The sequence below is a fragment of the Myotis nattereri genome (genome assembly GCF_964212035.1).
Source record: "Myotis nattereri genome assembly, chromosome: 13".
NCBI classification, from domain to species: domain Eukaryota; kingdom Metazoa; phylum Chordata; class Mammalia; order Chiroptera; family Vespertilionidae; genus Myotis; species Myotis nattereri.
The window spans coordinates 44,010,030-44,029,387 of record NC_138088.1 but is presented as its reverse complement, the minus strand read 5'-3'; the positions used below and the strand labels follow the sequence as shown (position 1 = coordinate 44,029,387).

The following is a 19,358-nucleotide window of genomic DNA, read 5'->3' as shown; positions in this document are numbered from 1 at the left end:
CCTTCCTAAAGAGGCTGGCAGGAAAAACAGTCAGTGTCAGGTTATTTTTCTTATCTCCTAAGCCTAGTGCCCTGCACCTGGCATCTCCAGTAGATCAGATTAGTACTCAGATTTTTCAGGTAGCAACCCTAAAAAAACAGCAAGAAAAGTAGAGCAGAGACATATACTCAAGTGCCCCTTTGGGTATTGAGTTAGAGATTACTAACTGGATTTAGGCTGTTCCACATCTCTCAGGTTCCTAAACAGTCCCTCAGTTTGTCTGGTGGGAGACCTTAATCACCTGCTGAGATTTGAAGCTCTGGAATGAGAATGTCACAGGGCAGGTTGGAGGTTGATTTTATCTTCATTCCAAATATAAATTCCCAGAGTGGCAAATTTGTCATATCCTCCGCCAAACAATATGAGCATTCATGCCCTGCAGCATAAAGTATAGGACTCTGACCTATTTCTGTCTTATTTAATTTATTCATTCATTGAATATTTACTGAGCACCAGCTGTGTGCCAGGCATTGTGCTAGGTGTTTGATGTTGCTTTATTATATAAGTGTTGTAAGAATCCTCTAAGATTTAGTCACTCTTTCAACAAACATTTATTGTACGCCTACAATGTACTATTCCTAGGTACTGTGCTAAGTGCTAAGATAGGTATTATTGTTCCCACATTTTTCCCTCTAATGAGAGATATAGCTTCCTAAAATCATTCAAATCATAAGTGGTCAAAGTAGGATTCCAGACCATGTTTTTGTAAAATCTCTGGTTTATATTTTTTTACCTGTATTAGATTCAATGGTTCTGTAATTCTTTACAATCAATAAGTTACATGAAAAGAAAACATTGATTTCTATTACGCTGTCATACACACAAATATTTGTTTGTTTTGTTCTCATCCGAGGATATTTTTTCCATTGATTTTCTTTAAAAATATATATATATTTTTACTGATTTCAGAGAGGAAGGGAGAGGGAGAGAGAGAAAGAAATATCAATGATGAGAATCATTCATCAACTGCCTCCTGCACGCCCCCTACTGGGAATCAAGCCCACAACGTGGGCATGTGCCCTTAACCGGAATCGAACCCGGGACTCTTTGGTCTAGCTGAGCCAAACCGACTAGGGCTCCATTGATTTTCTTGAGAGAGAATGGAAGGGAGGGTGGGGGAGAGAAAGAGAGAGAAAAAAACCACGGCTGTGAGAAAGACACATCGATTAGTTGCTTCCAGCATGCATCCCAACTAGGTGAGGATTAAACCTGTAACCCAGGTATGTGTCCTTGACCGGGAACTGAACCCGTGACCCTTCAGTGCACATGCCTGCACTCTAACCACTGAGCAACTCTGGCCAGGGCCACATACACATTTTAATAAACTTTATTTTGGAATAATTTTAAGAATTATAGAAGAAATGCCCCTCAACGTAGTTTCCCCATCTTACATTACCACAGTATATTTACTAGTAACACTAAGAAACTGGCATTGATACATTACTATTAATTAAACTTCATATTTTATTTGGATTTCACAGTTTATTCATTAATGTCCTCCTCCTGCTCCAGGAGACATTTTAGTGTATTACGTTGCATTTATTTGTAATGTCTCCCAAATGTCCTCTGGTCTTTGACAATTTCTCTATTCTTTATGACCTTGACAGTCTGCTCCAGTCTGTTTGTCTCATGTTTGTCTCGTGATTAGACTGAAGGTCTGAGTTCTAAAAAGTACACAAAAAGAAGTGAAGTTCCCTTCTCATTAGATCATACCAGGGATTACTTGACAACTACATGATATTACTGGTGATGTTCACCTTCATCTCTTGGTTAAGGTGGTGGTCTCCAGAATATTTTACTGTAAAGTTACTATTTTTCCCTTTTGCTACTCTATTCTTTGGAAATAAGTCACTAAGTCTAGCCTACCCTCAGTGGAAATGGGAGCTAAACTCCACCTCCTAAAGAGGAGAGTATCTACACATATTATTCTAAATTGTTCTGTTAGAAAGATTTGTCTCTTCTCCCAACTTATTTAATCATTTTTATATGAATATGGACTCATACTAAACTCTTACCTAAAACCTGTGATTTTTCTGCTATACCAGACAAGAAATAAGGACCTATACCAAGGCATTGGTTTCAGAGAAATTTATTTATTTCAGATTTCAGAGATTTTTAAGAGGTAGATTTGATAAGACTTGGTGACCTTGAATGTGAGGAAGTAAAGGAGAAGGGAGTATTTGAAAGTGACACTCAGATTTTGGTTTCAATAGCTGGAAATAAAATTTTGATTTGAAATATTAACTAACAAGTATGAAGATTGATTCTAGGCTTTGATAAAGCTCAACTTCTTCAGAGGCTGCATTTAGCGTACATGTAGGTCCCGAGTGCCCTGTTCTCCCCTTGGAGCTCTTCAGAGCAGAGCCAAGTACTTTTCATCCTGACTGAAAAACACCAGGGCCCCCTAGTGGACAGCCCACTGGGTCCTGTTTCTTGTCTGAAGGATGCTTGGTTTTGTTTTTTGTTTGGTTGTGAGGTTTTCTCTAGTTCATTTGCAAAGCAGAGATGCTTAATTCTATTGTCTCTAATAAATTATTAAACCCTTCCCCCTTCAGAGTTATCAGTTCACCCTCATATGATCCCATGTTCAGTAAGGAGATAATTACCCTCTGACAATCATTCCCATGCTTTTGCACTCTAAACCAGAGAGTACGCAATACTTGTTTTTAACTCATTTCTTCTTCTTTCCATCTGGTGCTATATTAATGTTAATTCTTTGTTTCAGAGCCATCATCAACCACTTTAACCCCAAAATTGAATCCTATGCTGCTGTGAATCATATATCCCAACTGTCTGAGGAGCAGGTAAGCTACTACTCTCCCCAGAGTGACCCTGCTTGGGGGCTAGGATCAAGTAGTTGCCCTCTCTCTAATGGCAGAGGGATTCTGTGACTGAGCTTCTAGTGGGAGTGGCAAGAGCTAGACTGTTAAGAGGAATTAGTAAGTGATTTGTTGATAGTACTTTAAATAGTAATGGCTTCAGCTTTTCTGCCATATGAGAGGTTTGTTAAATTATATATAAGATCTGTAGGTGAAAATTTGGAGAATTCTTATTTTAGAGTGGGTGATAAGGCATTTCTTTTCTTTTTATTTTAGGCAGAGAGTCATTTTGATTTTTGAAAATAAGAAATGAGCCGAAACCGGTTTGGCTCAGTGGATAGAGCGTCGGCCTGCGGACTGAAAGGTCCCAGGTTCGATTCCGGTCAAGGGCATGTACCTGGGTTGCGGGCACATCCCCAGTGGGAGATGTGCAGGAGGCAGCTGATTGATGTTTCTCTCTCATCAATGTTTCTAACTCTCTATCTCTCTCCCTTCCTCTCTGTAAAAAATCAATAAAATATATTTAAAAAAAAAAAAAAAAAAAAAAAAAAAAAAAAAAAAGAAATGAAAACTTAGAAATGGATGAAACTGCCAATTAGAAAAACCCTGAGTTCAGCTTAATTTGATGCTGTTTGGCTTGTTAAAACGTGACCCTTCATTGGTGCAGATTTCTTTAGTAATTGAGTTCTATATGGCTTGAACAATTATTTCTGAGTAGATTTTTCTATGGTATGGTCTGATTGGAGATTCAGATAGCATTGTGTGCTTGTTTTCCTAGAGTCTGGCCTGATTTCCCCATCTCCCAAAGTGCCGGCCCTCGGCTCTGCATTATATAAAAGTAGAGATGGAACTTTAGTGCATGGTGGGGCTTGAACTTGGTTTCAGAATGAGAATCTTGAGTCCTTTCTTTTTTAAAAAAATATATTTTTGTTGATTTCAGAGGGGAAGGGAGAGGGAATGAGAGACAGAAACATCAATGATGAGAGAGAATAATTGATTAGATGCCACTTGCAAGCCCCACACTGGGGATCGAACCCACAACCCGGGCATATGCCCTGGCCAGAATTGAACTGTGATCTCCTGCTTTATATGTTGACACTCAACCACTGAGCCATACCGTCCAGGCGAGTCCTATTTTTAAAAGCACAAAATGAAACATCCTATTCACACAATCTCCCTTCCTTCTCACTTTATTCTTAAGTTGGAGGGCCAGGGTATGCATGAGGTGAGAGTCCAGGTACCAGTATATAGGCTCTAAGCCAACTTTTAAAAGCCCACATATGCTCTGCTCTGCTTTTTTTTTTTTTGCCAGTGCACCAGTGTAACCCTTCTTTGAACCTCTTGCTAGCTGGACTAGCCAGCTACAGTGTGACCATGTGTTCCAGCGTTCCTAAAAGCTTTTCAGCTATTCCAGTGAGGCACCCAGCAAGCCTTTTTCCCAACAGACAAGCTTCTCAGTATTCCAACCAGTGGCTCTTTCCTCAGCCAGATGGATAAGACTCTATTAGTATATCAGTTGTTCCCTGTGACATATTTGTTCTCTTTCATGAGGCAACCAGTGAGAATCCTTCCTGTTATTTAAACTGCCTTTATAAATGGCTTCATTTTCTTTTTTTTTCTATTCTGCCTGTGGGGCATTCCTGAATCCTGTTCTTTGATACCACTGCTCTCTGTAAGGTACTTCAAGATGCTACCTTTTTCCTGATGGACCTGAATTGATTGGTTTTACTACATACCATTTTTATACAAAAGAATACATCTTGAATTTTGTTCAGTGAGAGAAAGGGTGACTTTCCTACCACAGTGAGCTCTGGTTAGTCTAAAAGCTTTTTTTTTAAAAAAAAAAAAAAAAAAGGAAGATTTTTTTCTCCGTCAGCCATGTGCAGTGTTCATCCCCCAGTAGCTTGGGAAGGTCAGGCTGAAATCTTTCTACAGCAGTAACAGCCACAGACCAATAATAAAAATCCATTCTGGTGCATGAGGCAATCTGGAAAAGGATGATTAGTAAGCACATGTCCTCACCCTCCTCCAACTTCTTTCAAAGTTAAATGAAGTGATGAAAGTGCCTCTCAAAAAGAGTCTACAACCAGAGATGAGGCAATTTCTATGGAGGAGAGTAGATAGTTCTGTTTGAGAATGGGGAAGGGATAACAGCTCTCAAAGGTTTATTTAGTCAATAAATAATTACAGGCCTGCTGTATACAATGTATGGCGCTGAGTATTGGGGATCAGTGGTGAGTGATTTAAGTGTTCTTATTCTCATGGAGTTTTTGTACACTCATTACCTCTTTACCAATCCTTTTCACTTGGGAACTGAGGGAAGGGTGATACTATTCTGGGACCCTTTGCAAAACTGCTCTCAAAATAGTTGTTGCTTCTCTTCCCTAACTGACTTTGAAGGGCACTACATGACAGGTTAGGGTACACTTGATTTTATTCTCAGCACTATCAGATTCAAAGTATTTGACTGCCTTGTTAATCTCCAACATGTGTTGGAGCACTTCTCTCTCTTCACTTATGAACATTAAAGCTAACATCACTTAAATGTTAAGTGTATTCACAGCTTCCCAAAAAGCTGGCTTTGAGATGCAGTAGTGACCTGCAGTTGTTAGCAGCAAACTAAGTAGAAAGAAAAAATCAAGAACTTAATCCCCAAATAGGTTCTAAAGGACTCCTAAAATAAAACCTGAAGACCATAAATAGGAGTTAACTGGAATCTATAGCACCTAGTAAGATAACAGACAAGAGAGGACTCTTTGTTAGATCTGCCTGCCCAGCCTGCCATTTTTTTCTGACAGATTTGTGAGTTTTTGAGCTTGATAACCCCCAGACACATTCCAGCCTCTGTTTGAGGCATTGCGAAGTGATGCTTGTAAATCCATTATTGCTTATTAAACAAAGTCCATTCTCTCACATGTTTTTATTTTGTGTTGTTGTTTTTTAGTTATCCAGAAGATAGATGACATTTTTCTGTTAATTCTTATTGGCTTCATAGAGGGTAAAACTCTTTAATCAGTTAATACCCTCAGCATAACTGAATGGTTATCCATTTTCTAATGTAATAAACTGCATGCATTTTTATATTGTATACACAGGTGTCATATTTGTCTGAAGTTGATTGTGAAGCTTGTTCATCTTAACTCCTTTTTTATGCATGATAAAATATACGTAAATTTACCATTTTAACCATTTTTAGTATACAGTTCAATGGCATTAAGTACATTCACATTTTGTGGACCATCACCACTATTCATCTCCCGACCTGAAATCCTATATCCATTAAACAGTAACTCTCCATTTCTCCTCCCCCTACCCAGCCCCTAGTAACCATGTTTTACTTTCTGTATTTGTGTATTTGATTATTCTAGGTGGCTCATATAAGTGGAATCATGCAGTATTTGTCATTTGTGTCTGGCTTATTTCACTTAGCATAATGTCTTCAAGGTTCAACCATGTTGAAGCATGTGCCAGAATTTAATTCCTCTTCAAAACTGAATAATATTGCATTGTGTGTGTGTGTGTCTGTGTGTGTGTGTAGAGTGAGAGTACATTTTGTTTATTCATTTACCCATCAGTGGAAATTTAGATTGTTTGCACCTTTTGGATATTTAAAGAATGTTGCTATGAACATTGATGTGTAAATAGCTATTTGAGTTCCTGCTTGCAGTTCTTTTGTATATATATCAAGAATTTAAATTGCTGGATCAAATGGTAATTCTGCTTAAGTTTTTGAGAAACCACCGTACTATTTTCCATAGTGGTTGTACCATTTTACACCCCAATTTCTCTACATTCTCGTCAACACTTGCTTTCTGTTGTTTGTTTGTTTTTATAATTATTTAGCCATCCTAATGGATGTGAAGTGGTATCTCATTGTGGTTTTGATTTGCATTTTCCTAATCATTATTTAAATTGAGTGTCTTTTCATGTGCTTATTGGTCATTTGCCTATCTTCTTTGGACAATGTCTATTCAAGCCTTTTGCCCATTTTTTAATTGGGTTGTTTGGGTTTTTTGTTATTGAGTTCTAGGAGTTCTTCCTATATTCTGGATATTAATTCCTCTTCAGATATGTGATTTGCAAATATTTTCTCCCATTCTGTGAGTTGCCTTTTTACTATGTTGACAGTGTCCCTTGATGCACAAAACTTTAATTTTTATGCATCCTACTTCTCTATTCTTTTGTTGCCTGCCCTTTTTTAATTTTTTAAATTGATTTCAGAACAAAAGGGAGAGAGAGAGAGAGAGAGAGAGAGAGAGAGAGAGAGAGAGGAGAGAGAGAAACATCAATGATGATAGAGAATCATTGATCAGCTGCCTCGTGCATACTTCCTACTGAGGATCAAACCGGCAACCCCAGCATGTGCCCTGACAGGGAATCAAACCGTGAACTCCTGGTTCATAGATGATGCCCAACCACTGAGCTAAACCGGCTGACCTGTTGCCTGCCCTTTTGATGTCATATCTAAGAAATCATTGCCAAATGCAATGTCATGAAGCTTTTCTCCTATGTTTTCATGTAAGAGTTACATAGTTTTAGCTCTTACATTTAAGTCTTTGATCCATTTTAAGTTAATATTTGTATGGTGTTCGATAAGGGTATTTGGCTATTTTGTATTTCACATATTTCTATGAATCAAGATTATGGAGAAAATGCAGCTTGTTTTTCCAAGAACTGTGAAACTACTCCCAGTTTGTTTCCCTCTAGTACATCTTGTAAAAATTGCCCTTCAGGCTCCTTGCCCACCCTCAGCTGAGATTTAGCTCCTTTCTCTCCCCAGTATGGCTTGTTGGTAAGGACCTGTCCTTAGCTGGAGAATCATTTGATATGCTTCTCCTCCCACTAGTGGCCTACACCCTGATTTTCATTCTCCTAGGAGGATAGCTGAGTCACCAACCTGTGTTTCATAAATGTGACCCTTTTTCTGTACTAAATAAATGTAGATGGAAAGTATTTAAGAGAAACTCTTGACCCCAGGCTAAGTCTTGGGTTTGGATGCTTTGAGGACATCTTGTTTTGATGATGCCTCAACCTTTTGCAGCGAGGATTCAGGATCTCGGGGCTGCACACAAACGGATACACTAGATAAGAAATATAAATTTAGAAATTATTGGGGGAGCCAGAAGGAGACCTACTTTCTAGTGGAGAGGCTTTCTGAATCTCTGGACTGATAGCTTTTTATTTACTAGAATATACATTTTCCCTTTAGCAAAGCAAACAGACATCAATGGTAAAGTTTGGTAAACAGAAAAGGATTATCAGCCAGCAGCAGGGTAATACAATGCTGATTCTCAGCCCTTGCTGAATATCAAAGTCCATCAGCCTTCTGAGGGACTTCTCGCATTTATATGTTAACTACTTGTTGGTCTTAGCCTCCAGCAGATGATGCAGTGCTCCCTTTATAGAACTATGTTGAAATAAAAGAGCTCTTCAAGGGGTTCCTTCAAGGCCTACCTGGCCTACCCTAAATTCTTATATACTCCTCCCTCTCCTTTATTCTTATATTTCAAATTAGGAAAAGTATTTTATTATTATTGGCTAGCTAGACCATATTAGAAATGAGTCCACACTTAAGAGGTCTGTCATGAAATTTTCACAGGTTCTTAACCTAAGGTCCAAAAATAGGCTTTAGAGAATTACTGTACACCGTGAAATTGTGTTTAAAATTATTTGTATGTCCTTTTTTTTTTTTTTCTTGAAGAGGGTCCATCTTTCTTAAAATTCTCAACCAGTCTTTGACACTCAGGCTACCTTGAATACTATCTCATACATTCCTTGCCCCAAAAGCCCTTAGATCTTTGAAAATGCCCATTGCGGATCTTGAGCTCCTTTTAGGCTATTCACTATTTGTTTTGACTTACAAATGGTATAACATATTGATTTATATCACTTCTAATTTCCTTATGGGCAAGAGAAGGCTTCATAGCAGAACTTTACAGAAGATTCTTTAGAGCCCTGAATATCTAGAGTACTTAGTGGCAATTTAAGATTCAAGTTAAAGCCTTCTCTGAGTATCTTAATCCTTAAGCTTTCAGTCACATTCATGACCAATTTTATTCCTTTGAAATATCCCATTGGAAAGCAAGTAAATGATTGGCCTGCTCTTGTTTTCTTTAGCCTTCATTCAGGGTCAGTATTTTAGCTTTTAGTATCTGTTGTGTGCTTCAGATTGTGCTAGGCATTTGAGGGATACTGAAGTATGATAAAGGGCCTTTGTTCTCAAAGGATGGAATAAGTGCAAGAGATGGCTTAAGGCAACTTATTGTCAGTAGCTGACCGGTCCTAGTAGTAAGATCTGTGAGTTCAGGTTACAGAAATACCTCTGCAAATTGTGGTGGTCAGGAAAGGCCATATAGAGGGGAGAAGATTTGAGTTGGGTCTTGAAAGAAGAGGAATAGGTATTGGATAAATAGAGAGGCATAGATTATAAAACGTACTCAAAGTCAGGGACCTAAAAAGGACAGAAAGAACGAAGAGTCTGAGAGTTTCTGTAAGTCTTACCCTTAGGTCCCAGGGTACCCAGACACTGGGTGATATAGGAATACAATTCAGTCATTTAAAGTATCACAGCTTCTATAAGCCCTAATGCACTGACTCTCATCCCTGTCCTAATTGCACTGCCTTTCATTCAATTTACAGGCGTTCATCAAGGGCCTAGTATGAGCCAGCCTCAATGCTAGGCATGTGATAAGACCTAATGGGCAAGCCTATCTCTTTTTTATTTTAATTTTTATTAAAAATCACATAAAATTTACCATATTAACTATTTTTAAGTGTACAATATAATAATATTAATATAAACACATTGTTGTGCATTTTCTGTCTAGGACTTTTTAAAAATATGTATGTTTGTTGATTTCAGAGAGGAAGGGGATGGGAAAGAGAGAGAGAGAGAAAAATCAAAGATGAGAGAGAATCATTGATCGGCTGCCTCCTGCATGCCGCCTACTGGGATCAAGCCCACAACCTGAGCATGTGCCCTTGACCGGAATTGAACCTGGGACCCCTCAGTCCACAGACCAATGCTCTGTCCACTGAGCCAAACCGGCTAGGGCTGTCTAGAACCTTTCCATCTCACAAAAGTGCAACTCTATTCATTGAACAACTCCTCCCCCTACTCCCCATCTCTCACCTTTGGCAACCACCGTTCTACTTTCTGTTTCTAAGAGTAGTTAAATCTATCTTGAAGCTGGTGTTCCTTTCAACCAAGTGGCCTGCTAAAAATTTCTCTACATACATACTTAGGAATTTTCTGGGATGATCAGAAGGTAGTCTGCAGATACCCCATATGTCAAGGACCATAGGATACTGTACCCAGATTCCTAAGTTTTCTATATTAGGAATTTTATGGAGTTTCACCTCCCATTATCTCTTTAAGTCTCCACTTTCACTAGAGCTTTGAATATTAGATTCAGAGGAGGCCTGTATAATGTTGTACATTACAAAAGGTATCTTCAAAAGTTTTATGACAAAGCAGAGTATCATTCATTTTGGGGAGCATGTTAAAGTAAATTAGGGAAATAGACAAAAAATGCTTCCCAGCTGAATGAGTGAAGGTTGCATTGGAAGCTAAGTATTGTTTCCATCTATTAGTTGTCTTTCTAAACCTTTTTTATTTTCTCCTAGTCCTAAGATAAGAGCCACTGTAACTGCTGTGTTTACAAATCCTAATGAAACCCAGCTTTATCTTCCCAGAGAGGAATGAGATAAGAAGAGCCCTAGTTTGTGGGGCAAACGTTGTTAGGGGCCCTGGGTGGCACCCATTACTCGGGAACATCTAAGAGAAAGCCCAGAAAGATCTTGGAGAAATATCCTAAGAGCTTCAAGGCTTATGAGGAAAATGGAGCCTAATACTTCAGCTTCAGAGTTGTTGGCCCTTGGTGTGCTAGTAAATGTTTAACAACTAGAATATGAGGGGGTGAGTGGTGGGAAGGGGGCTGTTCTGTAGCGTTGTGTGTGAATGCTTCCACCATGGCTGCCAACGTGAAGCCAAGTGGCTCTAACTATGCTTGAAAATTAAACACTCAACTCCACAGGCCAAGTGTGCATTGGCCAGCTCCCTGGTGGCTGAGGAAGACTGGGAGAAAGGGCCTATAAAACTGTGAGTTAAGGCTTTCTGAGCAGGAGGTGGGTATGCTTCACTTTCCCCAGGGGAGCCACCTATATAAAGTTCTCCCCCAGGCAATTGAGGCCTCTGAGTAGCCCATCCTGAGAGCCCCTGTAATGATTTCTCAGCCTAGAAGAGGGTCTTAACCGCCATTCAAGACAGCCTTGACAGAGGCATATGCTGGAGAGCTGAGATTTCAGACTCCCACTGTAGCCATAATTCCATTTCCTGTACTTGGTATCCTGTTTTGCTACAACAGTGTACATTTTTACACTGCCTCCCTATAACCCTGAGTGATGGTTGTGGTGGTTACTCCTACTGAATGTGAGCATGTGACACAAGCTTTGGCTGTCTGACTATACCTTCCGTTGACTTTGTTTGGATTCTGGCATTTCACTTGACCTGTTTGATAGAAAAAAAAGTTCGATGTGAATTGTTTGTTTACTGGATTCACTAAAATAGGAAAGACACAGAATCAAGCAGAGGGATAATTTTTTAAATCCTCACCCAAGAATATGTTTATTGATTTTTAGACAGAGAGGAAAGGAGAGAGAGAGAAAAACATCAGTCAGTTGCCTTCCATATTCTCCCCAAACTCACAACCTAGGTATGTGCTCTGACCAGGAATCAAATCTGCAACCTTTTTGGTGTTTGGGACAAAGCTCCAACCAGCTGAGCCAGGGCAAGGCAGTTCCATTTTTAATTTTTTTTTTCTTTTAATTAAATCTTTACTGTTCAGATTATTACATTTGTTCCTCTTTCCCCCCCCCCATAACTCCCCTCCTCCCAGTTCCCGCCCCACCCTCCACCCTCACTCCCCACCCACTGTCCTCATCCATAGGTGCACGATTTTTGTCCAGTCTCTTCCCGCATCTCCCACACCCCTTTCCCCCCCAAGAATAGTCAGTCCATTCCCTTTCTATGTCCCTGATTCTATTATAATCAACAGTTCATTCTGTTCATCAGATTATTTATTCACTTGATTCTTAGCTTCACTTGTTGATAGATGCATATTTGTTGTTCATAATTTGTATCTTTACCTTTTTCTTCCTCTTCCTCTTCCTCTTCTTAAAGGATACCTTTCAGCATTTCATATAATCCTGGTTTGGTGGTGATGAACTCCTTTAGCTTTTCCTTATCTGTGAAGCACTTTATCTGACCTTCAATTCTGAATGATAGCTTTGCTGGATAAAGTAATCTTGGTTGTAGGTTCTTGGTATTCATCACTTTGAATATTTCTTGCCACTCCCTTCTGGCCTGCAAAGTTTCTGTTGAGAAATCAGCTGACAGACGTATGGGTATTCCCTTGTAGGTAACTGAGTTTCTTTCTCTTGCTGTTTTTAAGATTCTCTCTTTATCTTTTGCTCTTGGCATTTTAATTATGATGTGTCTTGGTGTGGTCCTCTTGGGATTCCTTTTGTTTGGGGTTCTCCGCGCTTCTTGGACCTGTAAGTCCATTTCTTTCACCAGGTGGGGGAAGTTTTCTGTCATTATTTCTTCAAATAGGTTTTCAATATCTTGCTCTCTCTCATCTTCTGGCACCCCTATAATTCTGATGTTGGTACGCTTGAAGCTGTCCCAGAGGCTCCTTACGCTATCCTCGCATTTTTGGATTCTTTTTTCATTTTGCTTTTCCGGTTGGGTGTTTTTTGCTTCCTCGCATTTCAAATCATTGACTTGATTCTTGCGCTCCTCTGGTCTGCTGTCGGGAGTCTGTATAATATTCGTTATTTCAGTCCGTGTATGCTTAATTTCTAGTTGGTTCCCCAATATAAGATCGAGGGTCTCATTAGTTTTCTTGTAGATCTCATTAAGTTTATCGGCGGCTTCTAAACAGTTCTTGAGAGACCTTAAAAGTGTGGTTCTGAACTCTATATCTTCCATTGACAATTTTGTCCTGTTTCTTTGTCTCCGCATTTTGTTATGCTGCCTTGGTGCACCCCCTAGTGGTCTTTGTTCGCAGTCTTATAAACCTTGATTGTTGTAGCTAATACCAGGGAGAGTTTGACCTCCAGGCCAAGTGGCTATGAGAATCAGCTGTGTCAGCAGTGAGAGAACTTCTGTCCTCTAGGGAGGTGCTAATCTAGCCTTTGCCTGAGGCTATCTGGCAAATGCCTCTGTGCAGGGCTTGGGCAGGGCGAGTCGCACAGGATCAACAGGGTGGGCCGGAGAGAGCAGGGATGGCGGCTCTCAGTCCTGTCCCCAGGGGCTCTGCCTCTCTGAGTCCCAGCAACGGCTGCAAACCTCGGAGAGAAAGCTGCACTCGCTCTGACCGAAGCCAGACAGTCCCGCTTCTCCCGTTTGAGTCTGGGTCCCTAAAGACTCGCCTGTATCTGGAGCTCAGAGTCTGCGACTCCCTCCCGATTGAAAACGCCCTCCGCCGCCAGCCCGCTCCGCGCACTCCGCACCTCAGAATTTGACTTCAGCACTGCGCCTCCTCTGAGTGTCCGTATGCGTTTCTCTTTCCTCCTAGTTGTAGGACCTCCACTCAGCCAGCGTTCCTGTGGTTCTGGGTGATGTCCCTTCCGTTTTCTGGTTTCACTTTTGAAGTAGTTGTTCAAAGCAGCAAACTCCGGCGTTAACCTATGCCGCCATCTTGGTTCTCTCTCCCATTTTTAATTTTTGAGATAAGTCCATACTACTTTCCACAGTGGCTGCACCAACCTGCATTTCCACTACCAGTGCACAAGGGTTCCCTTTTCTCCACATCCTCACCAGTACTTTTGTTTGTAGATTTATCTCATTGTCGTTTTAATTTGCATTTCTCTAATGATTAGTGACATTGAGCATCTTTTCATATTTCTATTGGCCATCTGTATGTCCTCTTTGGAGAAGTTTCTATTCAGGTCTTTTGCCCATTTTGTAATTGGGTTATTTGTATGTTTTGGTGTTGAGTTGTATGAGTTCTTTATAAATTTTGGATATTAACCTCTTATCAGATGTATCAGCAAGTATGTTCTCCCGTTCAGTGGGTTGTCCTTTCATTTTGTTGATGGTTTTCTCTGTTGTACAAAAATCTTTATCGTTTGATGTAGTCCCATTTGTTTGTTTTTTTCTTTAGTTTCCCTAGATTGAGGCATGTTTGACAACCTCGATCTTGTCAGTTAATCTGAAGGAAGAGGCTAGCTAGGGATAGGAAAGTGGATGGAGAAACAGGAAGAGTGGAAATAATAGGGCTCATTCCTGAAGTTTGGGAAAGGTCCTGGTTTGGGAAGGACCCTTTCAGTTGAGGGGAAAAGCACTGAACACAGGGGCCTGGAGAGTTTGCTGCCAGTTTAAGCAGAAATGCCTAAGTAGAGGCCCCTGGCACAGTATGATAACTTTATAATACAAGTGAGGGAAGTCTCCTTATTCCAGCTAAGCATATCAGGAAGGTCACCAATGAGAAATACAACTTTTCTACACAGCAAAGGAGCATGGTGATTTTTTTAAGTTTTTATTTCTTTTAATAGATAATATATTTATGTGAGTCAGAATGTAAAATTTTACACACTGAATTTTAATAGTTTTTAAAGTAGTAGTTTCATTTTGTTTTTTTAAAAAGGCAAAATGAAGACTCTCAAAATTAATGTCCCAGAGCCAAGCTAGATGAATCTGAGATCACTGGTGAAGAGCACAGCTTATTCTTCTTCTCTGCCACTGTCAGCATTTTCTCCAACTAAGTACGAATTTTGAAATGCCCATCGCATAAACTTCTGGTCTTCTTCAGTCAGGCTTCATTGCCAGTGAAGCATCATTGGCAGTGCATAGGAAAAATAGTGTTGGAGCTGTAGGAATTCCAGTAGTTGTCAGCTTTTCAAGAGGTTACAGGAGATAATAATCCTTGCTTTCTTAACCTAAGAAAGATCCTATACCCCAGTTATTAGATGAGAATATACGGGTAGGACTTCCTTCTTCCATTTGATTTTAGCCACCTCTTTCCTTCCAAATAGATCTTTGGGAACTTTTTTTTTGTTTCCATCAAGACCTCTTCCCAAGGAGGTAGCTTAAAACTGTATAAGATGTCCTCAGAAAAAGCATGGTTTGCCACTGTGGTAACATCAGAGGCCAGAAGTGTTCCTATGCAAACTTTTATTTTAGTATAAGTGTTAATTGAAAGTGTTTTTGCTAAGTACACTTTGACCTTTCTCAGTGATCCTGCCCAAGGAAAAATGTAATTTTAAAAATAACCCAGTCAGCCAGAAGGGTAACTAGAGAGCCCACAGATGGGATTTCTATTAAGAATTGTCTGTTAGGGAGGGACAGATAAGTGAGGCTAGGTAGGGAGGCAGAGAGCCCATGTTGAATTTCCAGTGAATTAGGCACAGAGATTGTGTTTTCTGTCTTCCTTCCTGAGATGTGATATGTTTCCAAGGAAAGAAACCTCAAATGGGGAGAACAAAGACATCTGCATCTTGGTTTGAGCTGGGCAGAGTGGTCCCACTGCAATAAACCATAGAGAAGGAGAAGGCCTGATATGCTATTAGTGTATCATGTTCCCCACCCCCATTACCTTGGCTGCTTTTTAGTGTGATTGCATGCTTTGCTTGTGCAGGGTAAAGACCTGGGCATGTTGGATCTGTAATTAGTGCAAAGAAAAGCTTCACAAGGAGTGTCTAGGGCTTCAACCAAATAAAGTCAGAGAGGTGGGGCAACTGCCCAGGGAAATTAAAGAAAGTCACTGTCACCACTCCTTTAACCAACTGATGGTCTCTCGCTAATCACCCACTGTGAGGTTCATTATCTGGTCCACCTTGCTGAAGGGCAGAGCCAGTCGGTCAGATCAATAAATCTCAGGGCAGTAGAGAGCCCTTGGTAACAGGCTTGGAAGACATGGATAGACAGGGAGAACTGGCCGACTTACATTGGTTCTAAAATTGTTTTTGGTCCTGAAGTATATGAGATGAAAATAGAGAGGGGAAAAAAACTTCTATATTCTATATGCAGGGTGCCTGTATAGAGGAAATAGTTATCTTTTAAAAGGTATTATCTTTTTTTTTTTTAATATATTTTATTGATTTTTTACAGAGAGGAAGGAAGAGAGATAGAGAGTTAGAAACATCGATGAGAGAGAAACATCGATGAGAGAGAAACATCGATCAGCTGCCTCCTGCACATCCCCCACTGGGGATATGCCCGCAACCCAGGTACATGCCCTTGACCGGAATCAAACCTGGGACCTTTCAGTCCGCAGGCCGACGCTCCATCCACTGAGCCAAACCGGTTTCGGCGGTATTATCTTTTTTAGCGTAAGAGATTTGTGTCCATTTTTAGGTCCTTATTTCCAAACATATATATTGGATAATTGTGCCCTAGAGAGATATGCAGGTTGTCCTGGACAGACAGTCACTGTAAGCACCCAGAGAGGGATGCTCACTCAATGAAGTCTATGATTTTATTATTAGGTTGCTATCTCTTCTAATTCCTGTGCTATTGGCTTCTTTTCTTTTTTCAACTACTTTGAGCTAAAGTGTTCTGAAAAAGAACGAATTCTTGCCTTCCAAGAATATCTCAGATCCTGCTTTGATATGAGAATTATCTGTTTCTGGGTGTTCTTGGTTAGTGCAGTCAGACAAGGAATAATGGGTGCTCTAGCTTCAAGTTCCCCAGATTTTATTATTTCTTTTCTGTGCAAAAGTACAGAAATATCTGCTGTGTGCCAAGCCAGGGGCTATAAAAATACAAAAATCATACTTGCCCCTCCTTGAGGACTTCTTGGTATAAGAATCAGGATCATTACTTTCTTGCTTAGACCTTTTCCTATGTGCTTCCCTGTAGACCTCCCTCAGTGATATATTTAGCATGCTTACAGTAGCCCCACCTGACTCTTTACAAGTCTAAGGAGGACAAATAAACCTCCCTGTTCTCCTTGTACCCTGGTGAAATACTGCCTCATTATAAATCCATAAAAGGTTGGCTAATGACCCTTATTTGGAGTGAGTTTCCACATGGAGAGCCATATCTTTTATCCCTGCCTCAGTTTCATTAAAAAGGCAAAAGTAGAATCTTCATTAGTTATCCATGGCATAAGTCCCTAAGCTTGGCAAATGATTTTGTCAGAAAGTCCAATTTAAGTGCACTCACTTAAAAAAAGCAACAGCCCTGACTGGTTTAGCTCGGTGGATCGAGCGTCAGCCTGTGGACTGAAGGGTCCCAGGTTCAATTCCAGTCAAGGGCATGTACCTCGGTTGTGGGCACACCCCCGGGAGGGGGGTGCAGGAGGCAGCTAATCAATGTTTCTCTCTCATTGATGTTTCTAACTCTCTATCCCTCTCCCTTCCTCTCTGTAAAAAATAAATAAAATATATTTTTTAAAAAGCAACAACTCATGTGGCTAGTGCCCAGCTGAATATTATTTCAAACATTGTTGATTGTTACCCAGAGTCCATTTCATTTGTCAGGGAAGAATGCCAGTGGTGAAGTGGAGGAGAGGAGTACAATGAGGGGAATCCTTGACATTGTTGAAACACTGAGAACTCCTAGTTTAGAGTGACTGATATATCAGTCTGAATCATTCTTGCCCCAACCAAAAATGAAATGGTAAGACCAAAAAAAGACATAAACCTCCCCAGCTGGTGTGGGTCAGTGGTTGAGCATTGACATATGAACCAGGAGGTATGGTTCAGTTCCAGTTGGGGCATGTGCTGGGTTGCGGGCTCCATCCCCAGTGGGGGATGTCCAAGAGGCAACCAAGCCATGATTCTCTCTCATCATTGATGTTTCTGTTTCTCTCTCCCTCTCCCTCTCCCTTTCTCTCTCTGAAATTAAAAGAAAAAAAAGAAGAAGAAAAGAAAAAAGACAAATTTACTGCCATGGCATTTTTTTGACTAGTCATGATTTACTGGACTTATTTTTTTATTTAACTTTATCGAGGTATAATTAACATATAATAAAATATATTTATGTAACCACCACCACCACCACCACCACAAAAAATAGCCTGTTAAGATTTTGATTGGAATTACATTAACTTTATAGATCAACCTGGGGGAAAATTGACACTAATAATATTGTTTCATTATCATTATGAAATTTCACTGTTGTTCCTAATAAATTCCTTGTTTTGAAGTCTCCTTTGTCATATATAAATATAGTAAATCAACTTTCTTTCAATTAGTGTTTCATAACCCATCATTTTATCTCTTTTTTACTTTCAACATATCTTTCTTTGTATTTTACATGGATTTCTTTTAGACAGCCCATAGTTGAGTTGTGATTTTATATCTAGTTTAACAATCTCTGCCTTTTAATTAGTGTTACATTTAATTTATCAATATGGCTGAGTTAAAATCTGCCATTTTTTTTTTATTTCTCCCATCTGTTCTTTATTCTTTTTTGTTTTTCTGCCTTCTCTTGGATTGAGTATACTTTTTAGTACTCCATTTTATGTCCACCATTGGCTTTTTAGCTATACCTCTTCATTTTTCATTTTTGTTTTTTTAGTGTTTGCTCTAGGGCTTATAATATGCATCTTTAAACTTATTGCAATATACCATCAAAATAATGTTCATGTAACATATATGACTTCATGTAACATACAATAACCTTGCAATAGTTTATTTCCATTTGTTCCCCCTCCTGTCCTTTGTACTAGTGTTGTCATACAATTTTCTTCAAGGTTTGTTATAAATTTCACAGTACATTGCTATTATTTTTTGCTTAAAAGAGTCAATTATCATCTTTCCTCATTTTTAAATTTGGAAAAGTTCCTAATAGTGGCTATACAACCTTGATGGGAGAGGGCTTTGCCATGTGCCTGAAAATTTGCTTAGTCTCAATCGCTGTTGGACTGAATTCCCAGCAGAATGAGAATTAGAGGACAACTAAGGAAAAGGATGTGACCTGACAGCAAGCTTGTGTTCATTACCTTCTTCTCAGTTTGATCTGACATCTTCAGTATAACCTATCAGGGGAGATTAGTTAAGGCTGCCATCAGCCCACTCCCAGTCCGGACAACATGTATGGCCTTCTCTGCTAGGCTGCCAAATGAGGATGGAAACCACGAGATAACAATAGAGATACTTACTGAGACTTATTATAAAATAGGAAATAAACATGGAACATAGCAAGAAGATTGTAGTGGGAGGTAATGAAAAAGAGGCTATGGAATCAGAAACCTGGGTTCAAAAAACCATCATTTACTAGTTATATGACCTTTTATCTGTCTGAGCTTTGGTTTCTTTATCTGTAAAATAGTCATCGTTATTATCCATAATATTTTCTAATAATAGTATGAAGTTTAGAGATAATATATTCCCTGACTGATATGGCTCAGTTGGTTGAGATTTGTCCCATGCACCAAAAGGTCGCCTGTTGTATTCCTGGTCAGGGCACATGTCTATGGTGGCCTCAATCCCCAGTAGGGGGTGTGCGTGAGACAACCGTTTGACATTTCTCTCACATCCATGTTTCTC

At 39.7% G+C, this 19,358-nt stretch overlaps 1 protein-coding gene across 1 annotated transcript in view; it reads left to right on the top strand.

Annotated features, from left to right (window-relative positions):
• ARMH3 (armadillo like helical domain containing 3) overlaps window positions 1-19,358 on the top strand; it is a 156,488-nt gene that overhangs the window by 124,075 nt on the left and 13,055 nt on the right. Inside the window, exon 24 of the mRNA XM_081104370.1 lies at window positions 2,765-2,843. Coding sequence (XP_080960496.1) covers window positions 2,765-2,843 — 79 coding nt within the window. The remainder of the gene's footprint in view (window positions 1-2,764; window positions 2,844-19,358) is intronic.